Source organism: Doryrhamphus excisus, linkage group LG19 (genome assembly GCF_037039965.1).
Source record: "Doryrhamphus excisus strain RoL-2023G ecotype Guam linkage group LG19, RoL_Dexc_Guam_v1.1, whole genome shotgun sequence".
NCBI classification, from domain to species: Eukaryota; Metazoa; Chordata; class Actinopteri; order Syngnathiformes; family Syngnathidae; genus Doryrhamphus; species Doryrhamphus excisus.
Window position 1 is genome coordinate 4162479 of NC_136375.1, and position 20562 is coordinate 4183040.

The following is a 20562-nucleotide window of genomic DNA, read 5'->3' on the forward strand; positions in this document are numbered from 1 at the left end:
GACGTCAGATGTCACATGACTGGCAGGAGGCGAAAACAGGAAGCGTTTTTCTCTTTGTTTGAAAGTAAATGTTGGACTGTTAAATGCTGCGGAATGTGGAATGTTATGTGTTCCCAACATTAATTGAACTAGACTCTTTTTTTCCTTCACGTTTGGTTGACGTGTTATGACTTACAAATCGTTTGCTTGATTGGAGAACATTTTTTACACCCTGAAAGGTACGTTCGCATTTTATTTTTACTCCCAATCAAAAGCTAAATGATGAACAGATGACTTTTTTTGGTTGATTTGTGTGTGCTGCTGATTATTACAATGTCATGGCAAAGGGGCATTCTTTATTTTAAGCATGCATTGACGTTTAATGTACACATTGGTGTTTCTTTGAATTGCTTATCCGAATTAATTTATCAATAAGACACCCGAAATGACAAGAAATACTCTTAATGGTGATGAAAGAGTGTGTATTATTGGCGCTAAATTCTGGGCCGTAAGCCTCCTTAAGTCACATAAGTGGAACAAGTAGACGAAGAAAAACATCAGCACGGAATGACAGAAACATTGTGACGGATGTGAAGAAAGAACCAAAAACAACTGTTGGTGACATCAGCAACAACCTGCAGAGAGCAGGAGTGAATATTTCATGAATACATATTTTCATGAATACATACAATGGCTACAACACAAGACGGACGCCATTCATTTGCAAGAAGAATGGGAAAGGGAAAGAACAGGAAGTTGCCAAAAAGTATAGCGGCTAACAGCACAGTTGGGCCAATCCTCCACCAAAATGTATTTTTCCACCTTGGTACATCTTGGTGGTTTTGGTGGTCACTGCAATTTTTGCACCTTGAATGATGCTCTTCCAGTATGTTTATGGGCCTGCAATTAATTGCTATCTGCTCGGCACTGCCGGTAGTTTTTAATTGTCATTTATACAGTGGTACACGCGAATAGAGTGTCAGGCATTGCTGAGGGTTTGGGGGTTTCTGTCAATGTGAGTCAATGACTGTGTTCGAAAGCACATACTAACTACAACATAATTCCATGCCCATACTATCCACACTCCATACCCAATCCATTAGACAGTATGCAAAGCGTTTACACTACAACGTACTACATGATAACGCACAATGCATTGCGCTTCTATCCGAGCCAAAATCGACAGGCTGAAGCTGATTTTGCTTTAGCTCTAAACTATTTAAATACATCACTTTGAGATTTTTAAAAAAAAATCAGGCGAGAAAGTAGCCGTTTAGATCCTGAGTGTGCCATTTCTTTGTCCAAATACCAACTGTTTACAATTTAGTTCGGACGAATTCAGCAAAATTTAAGCTAGCCGAAGTGAGCAACACACTTTTGGTTATTTGCACAAAATAAAACACCCCTTACTTTTCTCATACAAAAAACATAGTGATAAATCACTGCTTTTACTCTGAAAACAAGAAGCGAACCAACTCACAATATCCATCCTGCTGCTCAGTGTTCAGCCATCGTTTTTTTTTCTTCGCGGTGAGGTCACATCGCGTTGCATCCTGGGTAATTTAGTGTGAGTAGTAAGCTAATGATACATACTCAACATTTCTGGCGAATGCAATGTACATCCAGGAACTTCTCACATACTCAAAATGGCATACTGCCAGTGTAGACAAACTGCATACTCAAAGAGTTAGTATGAGTAATAGGTAAGTATGCGGTTTCGAACACAGCCAATGTGAACTGAAGAGCTAGCAGCGCTAAACGTTAGTGGCACACTAGCTAGTCATCAACACATTGATAAAACGTACATACATTATAGCAATCTAATTGACCTTATTTCGTTTATATTTTATAAATCTATGACAGGAACAACATCAAATTAAAAGCACAAAATGACGACAATGCCACCTACGTATTGTATATATCTCCATATATCACCTAAAAAGAGAAGCATATTTCTTGTTTGGGTGGCACCATCTCTACTGAATGCTCTTCCATACGGTAGACATATTCCACAGATGCCGAGCATTTTAGTGCTATCTAGGGGCATTGAAGTGTAACAGCAGGACAAATACACTTTCCTCCCACATTCCAAAAACATGCTAGGTTCATTGGCGACTCCGGATTGTCCATAGGTATGAATGTGAGTGTGAATGGTTGTTTGTCTATATGTGCCATAAACAAGGGATTACCGTATATGCTCCCACCCACTGAGGCATATAACTAAAAAGCACAGTGAATGATCAGAAAACGCACAATACTGACATTTTTTTTGTCTTTCATCAAAATGAAAGTCATTTCATCATTTTATTTTAAACTTTATTCCATGGTCCTTGAAGAAGACCGTCCTCTGGAAAATGTCCGAGTGACTGAGAATGGCGTTTCCCATCACGGATAGCTGCTAGGAAGAAAACATTGAATGTTGTGGCTGAATTGGTGTTTTCCTCCAGGGTCAGAGGTCAGCATGGGGTCTGCAGTGGAGAGAACGGATGAACATGTGAGGGAGTATCTGATCTATCGGGGCTTCACCAACACACTGAAACATTTGGACAGCGAGATGAAAGCCGACAAGGAGAAAGGCTTCAGGGTGACATGCCAATAAAATGTTTTGTTGTTGTTGTTGTTGTTGCATCTTCTTTTCATGTGGAAGGTTAATGACAGGCTTTGGCTTTGGCGCTCTTCAGGTGGACAAGATCATCGACCAGCTGCTCCAGTTCATCCAGAGCTTTGACCTGACGGGTCTGAAGGACTACTGGCTGTACTTGGACAGACGTCTGTTCTGCAGACTGGAGGACGTTTACCGATCCACCGTGAACAAACTGAGAGCCAGCCTGTATCGATATTATGTGGTCAACACCATCCAGGTAACACCAACAGCAAACAAGCTCTAGTTTGTGCTTGCTATCTTTCTGTCCTCCTCACCCGCCAGAAAGCAAACTTAGAGAAGACCCAGGAGTTTTTCCAGAAGCAGGCTTTGGAGCTGCAGGGTCAGGCTGAGTGGCGTGATTGGTTTATCTTGCCGTTTATCCCTGCACCTGAACACAACCCGGCCTTCGCTCCTTATTTCTCCCGCCAGTGGTCGGAGACCTTCTTGGTTTCATTGCACAACTTCCTGTCTGTGCTTTTCCAGTCCATGCATATCCTTCAGCCAAGTGCGGCCATTCATTTTCATTGTTAGCATGTAGCACTACCGCTAAAAGTTTAATGGACAAAATAAAACCATAATGCTTCCAATGGGATGTTGATGGGGTGGCTGTATCTTCCAGCATACGACGTGGGCTCCCCATTCAGATGGTAAATTCGGTTCAGACTCACAGGCGACGCAGCAACTCCATTAGCTTACTTACGTTACCTCTCAGTAGTAGTGATGTGCGGATCGATACGGAAATATTGATACCGCCGATATTGGCTTTTTAGGCTCTTATATTGATTCTCAAATCAAAATATCGATACTTTGATAGATCAATCATTTGAGATGATGAAAATAATCAGGAACACAGTGGATGGTAACTAAATTATCGAGACCTTGACTAAATTATATGAATTATATAACATGAATACATTCCTCTAATGTCTTATATTGGTTATTTTATTGTTTGAAATACACTGCTTTAAAATTTGCCCGACATGTTAGGTATACTCTATTTCCACAAAGTATGGGTACCGCCAATACCAATACCTGTCTTGTGTTCTCTGCACTTGCTTCATCCATTTCTGTCTTACACCTTCCTTTTTGGAAAAGAAAACAAACTTACAGTGTCACTCGGATATTGTTAACATCCAGCAGCAACACAACATTTTGGCATGACTACTATTTTGATGAAAAATATACTGAACCAAGTCGAGGAGGCACCACGAGAAGTGTTTCTTTACTCTGCTTTAGCCGAGTGCTCTCACCCCGATAACGTCACTTTCGGAAACGAGGCCGAGCTACGAGAGCAAGCTATAGCTATAGCTAATTATAAATGTAATTTTTGCGAATTTGCCATTCGCTTTCAAAACGTAACAATGTACAAACATCTATGGTAACACATTTAAGTAAAGTTGATAAAACATGTTAGATGGAGCATCTGGTTCATGGGCGCAATCAATGCTCCCCTTTGTTGGTTTTCCTTAACTGGGCTTCACCTCAGCCGGTGCTGCTGAGTTTTGATGCTGAAGTCCAGAAGACAACGAGTGTCATGGAGGAGAATGAGCAGCTGCGTCAACTGGTGAGTGAGGGCATTAAGAAATTTGATACAATGACACAACCAAACTGTTTTGTTAGGATTAAAAACATCTACTAGCATAATTTAATTGTGGTGGCAGTAGCTCAGTGTGGATGGACTCGGGCTATGAAACAGGTGGGCTCTTCCTTGTTCAGTAGACTTCTTTATAAATGGAATATTTTTGGAGTTAGAACCTGTTTGCGGCCTTCTAAATATGCTTTTAAACATTGTTAGAACCCTCTGGACATGAAATATCACCCCTATAGTCTCTTTTACACTCCTATTATTATATCTGGTGTAGTAAAATAAGACTGGCGTTATTGGGCCTGTTGTGATATAATTTAAAGCTGTAATTAAAGCCTGTTGTTCAGGCTTTCAAGTCTGGTGCTTGTCTCACCGATCAGTTACTGACACATTGTACCGTGTATTTGAAAATGCTTAATTTAGGCAACAGCAATAGTGTAATTTGCTTATTAAGATACTGTATGTTTGAAAAAACACGATCGAACTAAGCTGCAAAATTGTGGACGGGCGACCAAACATCCTGTTATCTCAGGACATTTTTCATGTCCAGTCCTGGCGTTCTGTTTTTTTGTTTTTTTTAGGTTACATCTCGCTTCTAGATTACCTGGCAAGTTCTAAATAAATAGTGATGCCATCTCCGAGTAACTGTGGGCACTTTCGTAGCCCATTTTAAGCTGGACATAACCTGGTCCCGACCAGACTATGAGCATAGCCTAAGTTACCATGGCGATACAGCTGCTTTACAAGAGCTACTTTTGCTGAACACGCAAGTCCGGCTAACCCACTAAACAGAATACCCCCTTGATTTCCGAAACAACTGGCTTTTCTTGCAGGTTTTATTGCAGGCCCAATAATCCCTAATACCTACTGTTGCGGCCGTAACCCACGCCACATCCTGTCTTTCCTCCACTCAGCTCCCATAGCAACACATTTACAGCAACATAGCTGAGAACCTGGGCTGCACGACGGACGAGTGGTTAGTACGCAGGCCTCACACCTAGGAGACCCAAGTTCAATTCCACCCTCTGCCATCTCTGTGTGGAGTTTGCATGTTTTCCCCGTGCATCCGTGGGTTTCCTCCCACATTCCAAAAACATGCTAGGTTAATTGGCGACTCCAAATTGTCCATAGGTATGAATGTGAGTGTGAATGGTTGGTTGTCTATATGTGCCCTGTGATTGGCTGGCGAACAGTCCAGGGTGTATCGCCGAAGACAGCTGGGATAGGCTGTCCCCCTGGGGGGGTTCAGTACCCCTGAACCCCCCCCCCCCCACCCACCCCGTGAGGATAAGCGTTAGAAAATGAAGGAATACCTGAGAACGTGTTTTAGCTTTTTTTCTCTTGTTTGTGTCTACTTTATTGGCTAAGGTAATTATAGGGGTGTTAGTTCATGTGTAGGGACTCTAGTAATGTTAAAAAGCATATTTACAAGGTCAAACAGGTTTTCAATGCTCTAACTGCAAAAAAGTTCCATTTATAAGTCAGGAATACTGCTTTGCTGTTTGATGACAATAAATGGTTGACTATATTTTGATTATAATGTGAGGTCTCACCCGGCATGTCATCTGTCCTCACTTTTGCGGCAGTCTTCTTGCTCCCGCCGCTTGCTGTTATCTTCATTTTCAGCCATTTGTATTGAGTTGTGGACTCCTGTAGAGCAGCTACACACACGACAACCCGCACACAAAGCTTTTTATTCTAAGCTATTCCATTTATTCCACCCACTGCACTCCTCTAGCTAGGTACGCCCACTCCGCTGTGATCGGTCACAATCCCAAGCACTCCCGAGGACTTCCGGATACGCAGGTCCATGTTTACCGAGTGCTGGCAATATGCTGCCCATATAAGGAAGTCCAGATCGCATTGACATCTCTTCCATCCCATGCCTCAGGGCTCACTTCCAAATGCACAAACCTCATTATCTAACGCTTTGGCTTCGTTTAACACGAGAATATAACATTCTAGCTACGTTTATTGGTCGTAAAAGCGGAAAAAGCACAATAGGTCTTTTTATCTCACCTAATGTCTTTCAGCTGTTCGCCCTGCAAACAGAAAGCCGAGAGCAGAAGGACACAGACGAGGTGGTGCATCTCAAGCTGCCGGCATACGTCCAGAATATGGATCGACTGGGCGACACCGAGCTGTGAGAAACTCTCATCTCTGTCTTTACTCGTGTCGCCATGTTTTCAGGCTTATTTTGCCAACAACGTTGTGGTTTGTGTTCTCTTAGTAACGCCAACCAGCACAGGACTTGAACTAATCTAACAAAATGTGCTTTACTTTGCATATGACATTTTATTTAATGTAATAAGTTATTAATTCAATTCTAAATTAATCGTTTAAATGTTACATGTGCAGAACACATTTTTGAGCATTGACAGTAATGTTGCTGTCCACTCGAGATCGAATGGGCTGTTTTTTAGATTCTTTTCCTAAAAGTGGTTTTATTTATCTATTTTTTTTTGTTGTGATTCAATTGTAGGAGAAAGTGAAAGTTCAATAAATGGTTGTGATTTTTCCCCTGTGTAATTGCAATGGGGACATTTGTTGACGTCATTAATGTACAGATATAAAGAAGGAAAATATTGTATGTGCAACATCGGTTATTAGAGTACACCTGTTTTCCTGCATGTAGAAACACTATAAATGATACACTAACAATTTTAAGACCACATTTTGCACTGTTGGGTCTAAAATAAGTTCTAGAGGAGTATTTATACTATAGATAGAGGTATTTATACTTTTTATACACCCGATCCCAACTCCATATTTATACGTCTTTTACATTTTTTGCACAAGAGCCAAAAAAAGCTGATGATGCAACTCTCCACGAATGTGTTTCACTTAAGGCCTAAAAATGGCCCCCAAGTGGCAGAAGTGCATTTGATAAGAGCTCGGCAGGGATCATGTAGATGGCAAAATCACAGATGATAGAAAAGGAGGAAGTGAGAGAGTGTGGAGGAGTGTATCGTGCGGAAGGTTAAACTTTGTATGAAAATTTCAATATTCAAAATTTCTCATTGTTCAGTTCCAAATGTGAAAATTGTAAATAGTTCTTGGTGTTACTGTATAAAACAACCCAATCATTATGTGTGTGTTCTGTGAACAAATAAACCACACTGCTTTTTCGATCTTTTGTATTGAGTTGTGGACTCCTATAGAGCAGCTCGACACAATAACCCGCATAGAAAACTTTCTACATCTTCCAGAATCTGCACCTATTCCAGCTATATTACCTTGAATTTGTGCTTCTCGCCAAAATGGTCTGTTTTAATTTATGACATGTGATTGGCCACATTCCCAAAATACTTCCTGACTTCTGCGAGCAATGCTTTCTGATGTAGCGGGTATAGAAGTTGATAATATTGAATAAAGTCTTTGTAGATTTAATTGAAAAGTGTTTAGGAGCTACTGGCCGCTCATGATCTACTGGCTGGAGACCCCTGACTTAGCGTGAGTGTGGGCACCGCTGGTGTTTCTCCGACCTCGCCTGCCCAAGAAGGAGCACTCATTGTCAGACACACTTTGTCAGAGGCACTGCTGGTGCTGTGGAGCTCAGAAGCCGGACGTGAGGGCGCAGACATGGTTGTTGATGGGGGGAGATAAACGGGTATCTTGTCCTGGGCCCAGGCATAAGGGGGGGCCCAGAACTGATGTGTGTGTGTGTGTGTGTGTGTGTGTGTGTGTGTGTGTGTGTGTGTGTGTGTGTGTGTGCGGCGAGGGGGGCACTCTGATTATTTTGTCCCGGGCCAAGTCAAAGCTGTCAACGGCCCTGACTGCAGACAATCTTGGCACAACATCGGTAGTGGAAATGTGGTCATTGCACGTTTTTTGCGGGACTACCGTGTTCCCCCGTAGCCCCTTAGCTTGCCGTGGCTGACGGCTACCACTGATTATTGTACCTTGTTGTGAGGTCATTCAAAGCTGCAATAAAAGCCTGCTGTTCCCGCGATCAAGTCTGGTTCTTGTGTCTCATTACGGTAGCATTACTGACATCTAGTGACCAGTGTAGAATACTACATATCATGAGCTATGCCTCTTCTGGATGCCTTATATTTGTATTCCACTTCTTTTAGCCATTTTTATGCTTCATTTAGGCAAGACATTTGCTTAAATATGATTGTTTTGGACCAATCTGCAATCATGCAAGAACATGATTTATCAATTCATCGATTTTTGAAGAACTGTGATAGAATGATGTCGTGAAATTGCAAGTGGCGAGGGATTGCTGTACTCTTTCCGACACTCTTTTCACTCTTTATCAAATTCAATTTTTTTGATGACTGTTTCTCTGTCTTTGAAGGTGTCAGGGAGGAAATGTTAAGCCCTAAGTAGACAAGAGACAGGACAAGCTGTTTGGGAATAGTAAGTGATACAGTTTGATGATGGAATTGCATGTGGAGGCCCGTCAATATGACCTCCAGTTGGCTGGTCAGAGGGACACATTCATCACTCGGGCGTTACTTTATAAAGGACTACGGGAGAACAAGAAGGTTGGGTTTCTCCTAACTTCTGGATAGCTACACACACACACACACACACACACTCGGAAATCGCCATATCAAACGCAAAGGGGCTGAGGGAGTCACATAGGAGACACTGGCGAACGTAGGTGTGAAGGTATGAAACACAAACATCTTTTATAAGTCTAAGAACATTGTATTTTCTATCACAGGGACCTGGTGACAAGGCAGCGGCCCGTCAGTGCCGCCAGCACGCCATCCAGGAACTTCTTCTCCACGTTGCTACCACAAGGCCGGCGTACTCCTGCAGTGAAAGCCAAGCCGCTGACGTCGGCATCTTCTCCCAGCCAAGCGGCAGTCGGCAGAAAGGAGCAAGCGAGCAGCCAGGTGACAACGACACCAATCGTTTGGTCGGACCTCCACGTGTCAACATATCACATGTCTTTTCTAGTCCTCCAAGTCGAAAGATGGCCTCCAAGTGAAAGCCACCTCCGGCGGTGAAATGTCAAACTCACAACAGTCCACCCAGCAGACCAACCAACCTTCTCATTCACGCCATAAGAGGATCCAAGCTCATGAAAAAGACAGGAAGGAGCTGTTCTCCAAGCCATCACCTCTGGTGCCTACATGACCTTCACCAGCTTCCATGACATATCCATGCCTGTTCTAAACACGTATCTGTGTTGTCTTCAGCTCCAAGACAAGAATCGGGAGGCAGGAGAGCTGGAGCCTTCTAACGAGATCTCCGGCGAAGCTCCTGACTCCTCAAGTGGCAGGAGTGGAGGTGGGCTGTCGGCAGAACAGCCGTTCATCAAACTCAGTCAGGAGGAATATGGAGAACATCATTCCTCCATCATGCATTGCAGGTATGTCTTCACCATTCTTTAACCCAGAGGTAGGGAACCTGTGGCTCGGGAGTCAGGTAGGGCTCTTTTGATGACTGTATCTGGCTCTCATGCATTTCTTACCACAATAAAAATGTATTTTTGCTAACATTTTAAAGTAAACATCACAGAAATTACTGTTAAAAATAATATTAAAAATCAACAACTTTTTTATGCATTTTAATTCGTCCATCTATTTTCTACTGCAATACGGCCGACCATATCCATCTTTCCTGATATTTTCCAGGTCAAACACCAAAACTCAATTATTACTGGGTAATGCAGTAGTCTACCTCGGTCATTGAGATGTCAACATGTAAATATAAACTTTTCTCCTTTAGTCAAATAGTCACCTAGCTAAAGCTGCAGAACCAAGCCTTCTGGCAAAGATGGCCAAAAGAATGAAATATACTGAGTATGGTGCAAAATTATGCAGCAGCAGAAGTTGTATTAATGGCAACAAGTATTTGATTTATTATTAGACACTGCGCTGCTCACGAAAGTGTGCTGGCCACACCCCATTGGCGTGCGGTAGTGTGCCTGGTCTACGTAATTAGAGCCCATTATCTAAAACTGTTGGTCTTACATAAAAATGCACACATTTTATTGCATTCAATGTTTAAAAAAATGTATACACATTTTAAAATATCTGGCCTTCATGGCTCTCTTCGCCAAAAAGGTTCCCGACCCCTGCTTTAACCTCTTCTACTTCTGGGATGTTTGCACCATAACAACTAAATGAGACGCTGTCATTGAGCCGTTTGGAGTTGAAGCGTTGATAGCTAACAAGCTGATTTAAAAAAAATAAAAATAAAATTCCAGTCAGAATGTCCTTATAGGGGAACTGCACTTTTTTTTGGAATTTTGCCCATCATTCACAATCCTTATGGGAAACATGAACGCATAAACGAGTTAATAAGACCTAGCTTACATGATGATTTAAAACACTACCCAAACGTCTTTCCTTTCCTCTGCGCATTGATACACATACTTATGCTAGTTCCGTCAGCAGCGACAACACTCTTCTTGTCCGCTCTTCTTGGATTGGCTGTGTCTGCCAGCACGTGATGTGTGCTCCAGTCCTCATGTTAAAAATGCTGACGGCAAACTAACATTGTTGAGTCTTTATAACACAATCGAGGGCTAACTAGCCACTCTTCCGCGATTAGCGAGGCGTTGTGTTAGTCCGCAAGATAAAAATAGTTTTTCATGCTGGCTGCTACAATAATAATATCACTGTAGCTTGGTTAATATACAAGACAGTTATGTAAATGGAACACTATGGGTGTTTTTTTTTGAGGACTTTAGCGTCAATATCTGTTGATGTTTAACATAAGAATTGGGAATGATAGGCAAATTAATTTGTTTTAGGTTTTTTTCAGAAAACTGCAAAAATAATAGACAAATTCATGATTAGCTGTCTAGAACTATTTTTGTATTTGATTAATCAGGGTTAATTAGAGGTGTCCCAATACAACATTGTCATTTCCAAACCAATTCCGGTATTGTAGCCTTGAATATCAGCCCATACCGATATCCTTGGATTTCAGTTTCTGAAACTTGACTATTTTTCATTTTCTATGCTAGCAGACTCATTATATTGAGTTTGAGGCCAAACAAGATAATCACACGCATCAGTGATTTCTTTATTTGTGCCCCATTTCTGATGTGTGGCACGCTGTTAATGTCTAATCAATTACTCGATTAATCCAAGATCCAAGCAACAAACTTCAGATTAATTGACATATAATACATACAATATAATCTAAAAAATAATTGTATACGTATATATATATATGTCTGTGTGTGTATGTATATATATGCATGTATAACTATATATGTATATAATAAAATATTTACATTATATGTTATTATTGTATATTATATATTTATATAATAAAAATAATTATATGTGAAATAATAATAATAATAACTAGTTTGACTAATCCCATTTCAAATGTGATCATCTCAGTCCTGTCCTGAAAAACACACGCTATTGTTTGTCAATCTGACCTCTCTTCTTTTCTGCAGGGTAGATTGTTCTGGTCGCCGGGTTGCCAGTTTGGATGTCGATGGTGTTATTAAGGTAAATCTCATGGAAAAGACATCCAGTAAACGTGGGAATGATTTCTCCAAATATCTTCTTCTTCAGGTGTGGTCCTTCAATCCCATCATGCAGACCAACGCCACCATCATGTCCAAGTCACCTCTGCTGTCACTGGAGTGGGCCACCAAGCCCGATAGACTGGTATGAAGTGACATGTCATACATATAGATATATATATATAGAATGTTACATCAACTGTAAGGTCTATGATGCGTTCTGCTTGTGCTCAGTTGTTATTGGGTAGCGGCGTTGGCACAGTGCGGCTGTATGACACAGACGCCAAGAAGAACCTCTATGAGATGAGCATTGATGAAAGTCATCCGCGGTACTCAAGCCCACGGCATACATTTCCAACTATATGTTACCCAGCATGCTTTGTGGTTTAGAAAATGGTATTGTTTTGCATAATCTTTTTTTTTCCCTCTCAGTATCTTGTCATTAGCTTGCAGTCCCAGCGGTTCGTCCTTCGTGTGTTCGGCTGCAGCTCTCAATGGAATTGGACTGGTTGAGCCTGCCGTCCGTCTTGCCATCCCGGTGTCTGGACAGCTCCTGTTGTGGGACACCAAGACCGTCAAACAGCAGGTACCGCCCCAAACACGACGTGATTGAACATTGCAACGATAACCCGCTTCCTCCATCCATGTCTTGGAATCCGACATTGGCTTTTCTTTCTTGTGAGTAAACGGCAGTGTTACTCATTGCACGTCTCATCACACTTCATTACAATAACAATAGGATAACAGGAGCTCTTATTTATACAGCACTTTTAAAAGATACTAGACATAGACATAGACTCCCTTTATTGTCATTGCACAAAAACACAGTAGTGAAATTGCCAACGAAATGTCGTTGCCTGGCTCCCATATAATAACAGACACAAAAGAAGATAAGTAATAATAAATAATAATAATAATAATGTGGAGAATAAATAGATAGAATATGAACAACATTATGTAAAGTGCAGCGTGAACAGTAAATTGCCCAAATAATTTAAATAATTTAAATAAATAATAATAATGTAAGTAAAGGTAGAGGGGCTTATTTGGCATTCAGCAGTCTGATGGCCAGGGGGAAGTAGCTGTCTCTGAACCTGGTCGTCCTACAGCGGATGCTGCAGAGCCTTCTCCCCGATGCCAGGCGAGAGAACAGTCCATGCTGGGGGTGTGTGGGGTCAGAGCAGATCCGATGGGCTCTAGATACACACCGGCTGTTTGCTATGTCCTTAATGGGGGGGAGCTGGGTCCCGATGATCTTCTCCGCTGTCCTCACCACTCTCTGCAGTAACGTCCAGTTCGAGGCCTTGCAGCTCCCAGACCAGACGGAGATGCCGTTGGTCAGCAGGCTCTCGATGGTCCCTCTGTAGAAGGTGGTAAGGATAGGAGGGGAGAGGGAGGCTCTTCTCATCCACCGCAGGAAGTGCAGTCGCTGCTGTGCCTTCTTCGCCAGAGCGGAGGTGTGGAGTGACCAGCCGAGGTTGTCCGTGATATGCACCCCCAAGTACTTGGTTGTGTTCACAACTTCTACGGCTGTGCCGTTGATGCTGAGTGGAGTATGGCTGGGTCTGGATCTCCTGAAGTCGACGATGATTTCCTTTGTTTTGTCAACATTCAGGATCAGGTTGTTCGCCTTGCACCAATCCACAAGGTGTCGCACTTCCTCCCTGTAAGCCAGTTCGTTGTTGTCCTGAATGAGGCCCACAACTGTTGTGTCGTCCGCGTACTTCAGGATATGGTTGCTGCTGTACTTGGGGCGACAGTCATGGGTCATTAGGGTAAACAACAGGGGGCTCAGAACACATCCCTGGGGTGAGCCGGTATTCAGGGAGATGACACTGGATGTGTTGTTGCCCACTCTGACATACTGGGTTCTATCTGTGAGGAAGTCAAGCAGCCAGTTGCACAGGGAGGTCTTGAGGCCCAGTGGCTCCAACTTGCGTACCAGGTCCTGGGGGATGATCGTGTTGAATGCTGAGCTGAAGTCTAGGAACAGCATCCGTACAGGGGTGTTTTTCTTCTCCAGGTGCTCCAGGCTCAGGTGGAGAGCAGTGGAGATGGCGTCTTCAGTGGAGCGGTTTGGCTGGTACGCGAATTGGAAAGGGTCGAGTGATGGGGGGAGTATGGAGGTGATATGGTCCTTAACCACCCTCTCGAAACATTTCATAATGGTTGATGTGAGTGCAACGGGCCGAAAGTCGTTCAGACATGTAATAGATGGTTTCTTGGGCACTGGAATTATTGTGGCGGTCTTGAAACACGGGGGGACTACAGCCTGGGTCAGTGAGGTGTTGAAGATGTCCGTGAGCACGTGGGCCAGCTGGTCTGCACATTCCTTGATCACCCGTCCTGGAATGGCGTCTGGGCCTGCAGCTTTCTGCACGTTGACCTTCCTCAGGACTCTCCACACAGCAGCAGTATCAAACTTGACTGCCTGTTCATCGGGGTGGGGGGTGGCCTTCCTCGCAGGGTTATTGTTCAGAGCCTCAAACCTTCCGAAGAAGTTATTTAGCTCATTGAGGAAGCTGATGTCATTCTGGCAGGGTGCAGGTCTGGCTTTGTAGTCAGTGACAGTCTGGATGCCCTGCCACAGTTGTCTGGTGTTGCCGGGGTCCTGGAAGAAGCTTTGGATCTTCCGGCTGTGGGCACGCTTTGCCACTCTGATGGCACGGTTCAGATTTGCCCTTGCTGATCTGAGTGCCATCACATCACCAGATTTAAACGCAGCATTGCGTTCTCTTAGTCTTTCACGCACCTCCTGAGTCATCCAAGGTTTCTGGTTGGCCCGTGTGATGGTCGTCTTGGTGACTGTAACCTCCACTGCACCACTGTATGTAGCCTGTTACAGATGCAGCATACTCCCCAACATTGATGTGTTGGTTGTATGTTGCAGCTTCTCTGAACATGTCCCATTCGGTGCACTCAAAACAGTCTTGCAGTGCAGACATAGCTCCCTCTGGCCACACCCTCACCTTATTCACAGCAGGCTTTCCCCTGGTGAGCAGGGGCTGGTATGCTGGGATTAGCATAACAGATCTGTGATCTGAGGAGCCAAGGTGTGGGCGGGGGACGGCTTTGAATGCTTCCTTGATGTTTGTGTAAGCCAAGTCCAAAGTATTCTCACCTCTAGTAGCAAAATCCACATGTTGGTAGAAATTCGGAAGCACCGTCTTCATGTTGGCCTGGTTAAAGTCTCCAGCAACAATAAACACGCTGTCCGGGTGTGTGGTTTGCATGTCGCTGATGGCAAGGTAGAGTACATTCAGGGCTTGCTTGCAGTTAGCATCAGGTGGAATGTAGACGGCAACAATGGTGACGCTGGTGAATTCTCGGGGAAGGTAGAAAGGTATGCATCTCACAATCATGAACTCAATGTCCACACAACAGTGACTGGAGACCAGGGTAGCGTTGTTACACCAACTGTTATTAGTATAGATGCAAACACCGCCCCCCCGGGTTTTACCCGTGAGTGCATGGCTCCTGTCAGACCTGAATGTTGTGAGCCCGTCCAGGCTAATGGCGGAATCCGGGACAGATGAGTTGAGCCATGTCTCGGTGAGGATGAGGATGCAGCAGTTTCTTGTCTCCCGTTTGGTGCTTAAGTCCAATCTCAGGTAGTCCAATTTGTTTTCCAGGGAGCGTACGTTGGCGAGCAAGACTGATGGAAGCGCTGGTCGGAACGGGTTTGCTTTTAGCTTAGCTGTAAGTCCACCACGACAACCCCGCTTCTGCTTCCTCTCGCATCGCCTTCGATGTCTCCACGGGCGGTCTGTACTGTGATCTGTTATTCCTAACTGGCGTAGCAGATCAAGGCTTTCATAGTTTATGGGCTTCAAATTGCTGATTTTTCTCAGACGAAGGATAGCCTGTCTGTCGTATAGTATTCTTGTACTGTTACGCTGGGCATTTGATGCTGAAAACACTGATCTATGTGGTGAAATTATTGATAAAGTGTCTGTATTACCAGGAGCCAAAGCAGCCGCAGCCGGACTGAAATACCTCATGACGTAACCTTCCAACCACAGACGACATCGCAGCGTCCATCCGTTTTTTTATATTTAATTATAAAGATAATATTATTATATATTATTATATTATTATTATAAAAAAAAACAAGAGGAAAAAAAATTCAGCAGTAAATTTTGAAGAATAAAGTTAAGAGAGAAAGTTGCAATATTACAAGGAAAACTTGTAACTTTATGATAATATTATAATAATAATAATAATGAGGAAAAATATATGTTGCTCTTCTAGTAGTGTCATTTTCATACTGCTTTTAAGTGCTAATAAAAAATGAATAATAAACAAAACAACAAATAAAGTTGGGAAAATTAGGTTTGCAGAATTATAAAAAGTAAAACGGGATTAAAGCCATAATTACGACAACAGACTTTACAAAGAGTGAGTTGAAATACTTGGAATTTTTTTTTATAAAAAATATAATAAATAAATTTTATTTATAAATTTTATAAATAAAAACATCAAAATATTAAAATGGAATTGAATTATGGGAATAAAGTCATGATTATGTGGAAAATAAAAAACAGGAGAAATGAAAAAAACAGCTGGAATTTTATGGGAATAAAATGAAAATATGATTACAAAAAAGTTGTATTCTATTGAGAAAACAGTTGGGACTTGGGACAAGAAACAATGTCATTAGCATTAGCACAACATTGAAATATCACAGAAAAATTGTATTGTGTTTTTAAAGAAAGGTACAAAATAAAATAAAGTTGTAATTTTTGGAAAAGTAGGTTGGCATCTTTCCTCCCTCGTAGTTCCGTAAACCCTCACAGTCAAAATCAGAAAGGAGGGCCATTTGCGGGGCCGTCGATTCAATGCCTGCCCCCAGAGTGCCACAACTCGCCAACGTTGAGCATGTCGAAAACACAGGAAGTGACAAGAAGCCATAGTAAGCGGGTTATTTCTCCAGCGTGTTTTGGCACTGTATGGACGCCATATGTTTCTTACCTTGTTTGTCACATTGCTGGCACTTTATTTGGCCCTGTGGCAGGTTATTTAGCAGTTATTTAACACTGAATTTGTACTTGTCTTTATCAGCTCCAGTTTGCTTTGGAACCGGAACCAGTCGCCATCAACTGCACCGCCTTCAACCACAATGGGAACCTGTTGGTGACCGGGGCTGCTGATGGAGTCATTAGACTCTTTGGTCAGTATTTAGCTGATGACTGGGGGTGTAACGAGATGAGATGATACATGAGACAAGATTTTAGTCAAATATATGACAATATTTTGCAATCTGCTAATATAATTTCTGCTACGTTACACTCTTTCTGCACGCTGTGTGTATGCTACCCGGCCGCACCTCCACCCACCGAGACAAAGAGACTAAAGGGCTCACTCCGTTCATGCCGTTGTTCTATGGAACAAACCCGCCAAGGTGCATTGAGATGTATATTGAGGCCGGCAAAATTATCAAGTTCATTGTCTTTTATTGTGTGCTTCATTTACTTATTTATTATTTCGTTTTTTAAATCTCGCTAAATCTCGCGAGACCCTGCTGATTACTACAGGAATGAGGTCATATTGGAATCAACATGAGCCATATTTGTCTGCTCAGCATTTTATATACGGTAATCCCTCACCACTTTACGCTTTTTATATTTTTATAGTATATATAGAATTTTATAGAATATTATATATTTCATAGAATTTGATAGCTTCACTCTATCACAGTTTAAAAATATATATATATGTTCATTGATAAATGATGCTGTTTTTTGTTGGAATCCAACCCATTGCTAGTCCAGAATTATACATATATTTTTTTTTCTGAAATGAATCATTTTCAAACCTAAAAATGGCTAAATGAAGTCAAATATAAGGCATTCAGAAGATACATTAAAAAGGCGTAATGATATGTTGTGGGCTGCACGGCGGACGATGTTGGTAGCGCGTAGACCTCACAGCTAGGGGACCTGAGTTCAATCCCACCCTCGGCATGCGAGGGTTTTCTCCGGGTACTCTTGTTTCCTCCTTAATTGGCGACTCCAAAAAATTGTCTATAGGTATGAATGTGAGTGTCAATGGTTGTTTGGCCACCAGTCCAGGGTGTACCCCGCCTTCTCGGTCGAAGACAGCTGGGGTAGGCTCCAGCACCCCCGCGACCCTCGTGAGGATAAGCGGTAGAAAATGAATGAATGAATGAATGATATGCAGTATTCTATTAAGTAGAAATTATACTGTAATGTCGAGACACACAAGCACCAGAACAACAGGCTTTTATTGCAGGTTTGAATGATTTCACAACAGGCACAGTGATTCCTAACACTGCCTACTGTTGGGGCCGTAACCCATGGCACGCTAAAACTCAACTCCCTGACATCACTTCCTGTCCCGTAGCATCGGAACACATGGACAGCGACGAGCATGAGTTGTATTGATGTGTCTTATATTCTGTTATAATGTCTACTACATTGGGAAATAGGGATGTGACTACAGTAATCAATCATCAAATCAACTCGACCGTGATTTCCATGAAGTAAAATTTATTTATAAATGAAATATTTTTGGAGCCCTCTAGACAGGAAATAACACCCCTTTGCATTGCTATTACTGAATATAGTAGATATAATATGGACTGACACATACTAGCACTGGGAGGGTTTCTTGTTTATTTATTACTTCCAGAGGTTCTTAAAATGGCTAATGTAATGGACCATTCTTACATCATCTCACCGAGTCTGACGTTGTTTCAACCTTCACGCTCAAATCCAACCCAGAACACAGTTCAACTCGGACACATCTCTCCCACAATGCTACTTCCTCTAGTGGTGGGCAAAACTGTTCATTTCAGTGAACTGGATCCGGTTCATTCAGTAAAAAGATCCGTTCATTCCGGTCATTTCAGTCAGTCGGTCGTTAGCCTGTGAACTCCCACTGTGCATAGACCGGGTCAGCCGCGTCGAGTCAGTCCGTTCACTCATGTTCATGTTCGTTCCGACTCAACTGTCGGTCATGAATGAACGGCCGACGAGTTTCGGTCAATCTCTTGGTCTCGGTCTTTCAGTCAGCTAAACCCACCCACCCATGGAGCGAGGCACAACGATAGGATAAGACAGGCAAGCACGCAGATATAGTCCCGCCCTGCAAAACGGTGAACTGACTCTGCGGCCAATAAAAAAAAGCATTTGTAACTGAACGGCGGTGACCTCCTTCATTCCGTTCACAATTAAGAGCTAGTCCTTTTGACCCATTCGTTCATGACTGACACACCACTAACTTCCTCCTTATCCACCAATGACATTAAGAGCGAGGTGCGTTCACGAACCTCAGAATGTTCTCCCCATGTGTGGGTTCTCTCCGGGTACTCCGGCTTCCTCCCATATGCCAAAAATTTGCATGCTAGGTTAATTTGAGACTAAATTGTCCATAGGTATGAATGTGAGTGTGAATGGTTGTTTGTCTATATGTGCCCTGTGATTGGCTGGCGACCAGTCCAGGGTGTCAAAGTCCGCCCCAATCGGCTCCAGCATACCAGCATGAATGGTTGGAAGATTGCAATTCCAACTGGACATCAACAGCAACATTACTGCAACATTACAACTAGTCTGTGTGTCCTTCAGTGCCTTATATTTGTAGTTATTAGTTAGCTTGGTCATTTTTATCATTGAAAATGCTTCATGTGTAGTGATATTTGCTGTTGAAGTAAACCGAGTATGCACTGCTCTCCTTCAGACATGCAGCAGTATGAGAGCGCTATGAGCTGGAAAGCTCATGACGGAGAAGTTCACAGCGTGGAGTTCAGCTGCGATGAAAACACCGTCTTTAGCATTGGAGAAGATGGCAAGGTGCGTCGCTGAATCTGGTGTCATGTTTACTGTGTGACGTGACGCAGCATCACCACACACTTGTGCCCTCAGTTCGTGCAGTGGAACATCCATCGCTGCGGAGTCAAACAGGCGGAGCAGATCTTGCCTCAGGATGCCACCGGACCTTTTGTCCTGTCGGGCTACAGCGGCTATAAACAAGTATTTACTCATATTATTATTCTCCATAAAACCAATATCTATCTTATTACAGTTTCAGGGCAGTTCATTGTGTGATGTGCATTGTTAGCTAGCTCGTTTTAGCTCATTTTCTGCCATCGTAATGCACAGAAAAGAGATTGTTTCACATAAGGATCGTGTTGGAGGACATTTTCACTTGAATGGTTATGTGCATATTGACTTGATTATGCCTTCAAAAAAGAAATGAAATGGAACTTTTGTTCAGGTTCAGGTTCCCCGGGGTCGCCTCTTCGCCTTTGACTCGGAAGGACAACATGTCCTCACCTGTTCCAACTCTGGAGGACTCATTTACAAAGTAAACACAGCATCTAATATGACATTTGAAACGTGTTCCAAGGAAGCTTTCCATTGAGTCGTCTTTGTGTCCCCTCCCCCTTGTCCAGCTGACCAATAGCGAGGCAGCTCTGAAGAGCACGTTGTCCCTGGGCGGACACAAAGCACCGGTAGTGACCGTGGATTGGTGCTCGGCTTTGGACTGTGGTACTTGCCTCACCGCCTCCATGGATGGAAAGATCAAACTCAGTACCATCCTGGCACAGAAGTCCTGAGAGCATCTTCACCATACGTACATGATGTCATATCAGCACAAAAACATTAAAGGGTCAATGCAGCGTCAACATTGTCATTATTCTGTGTTTGCACATTTGAAAAAGTACTTTTCAAAAAGTAAACTTCCAGACCATATATTTTGACATTTTTATTTTGGATTTTCCTCACATGAATAATTTGTTTAGGATATTTGCATACTGAAACAAATCTAAAGATTAATTTCATAACAAAAAACTGGGTTCGGTTGGGACACAGCCCATTCGCTTGGCTATGTCAATGTAGCCCAAACCGGCCTCCACCGTACCCAGAGACAGTGTTCACTTGA

The 20562-nt window shown here is 42.8% G+C and overlaps 1 protein-coding gene across 2 annotated transcripts; it reads left to right on the plus strand.

Moving 5' to 3' along the window:
- Positions 1–20299, plus strand: wdr91 (WD repeat domain 91). Of its 2 annotated transcripts, XM_058057262.2 has the most exons (18): positions 1–218; positions 2427–2563; positions 2661–2840; positions 2906–3112; positions 4104–4187; positions 6242–6351; positions 8884–9058; positions 9123–9290; positions 9365–9537; positions 11587–11641; positions 11708–11803; positions 11893–11987; positions 12091–12244; positions 16720–16828; positions 19357–19469; positions 19542–19649; positions 19894–19983; positions 20072–20299. In XM_058057262.2, the coding sequence occupies exons 2-18, from the start codon at positions 2441–2443 to the stop codon at positions 20234–20236; spliced, it is 2205 nt and encodes a 734-aa protein (XP_057913245.2). In that variant the 5' UTR covers positions 1–218; positions 2427–2440; the 3' UTR covers positions 20237–20299. The 2 variants fall into 2 exon arrangements, with proteins under 2 accessions (XP_057913245.2, XP_057913246.2); XM_058057263.2 differs by lacking the exons at positions 2906–3112; positions 4104–4187.
- The last annotated feature ends 263 nt before the right edge of the window (positions 20300–20562 follow it).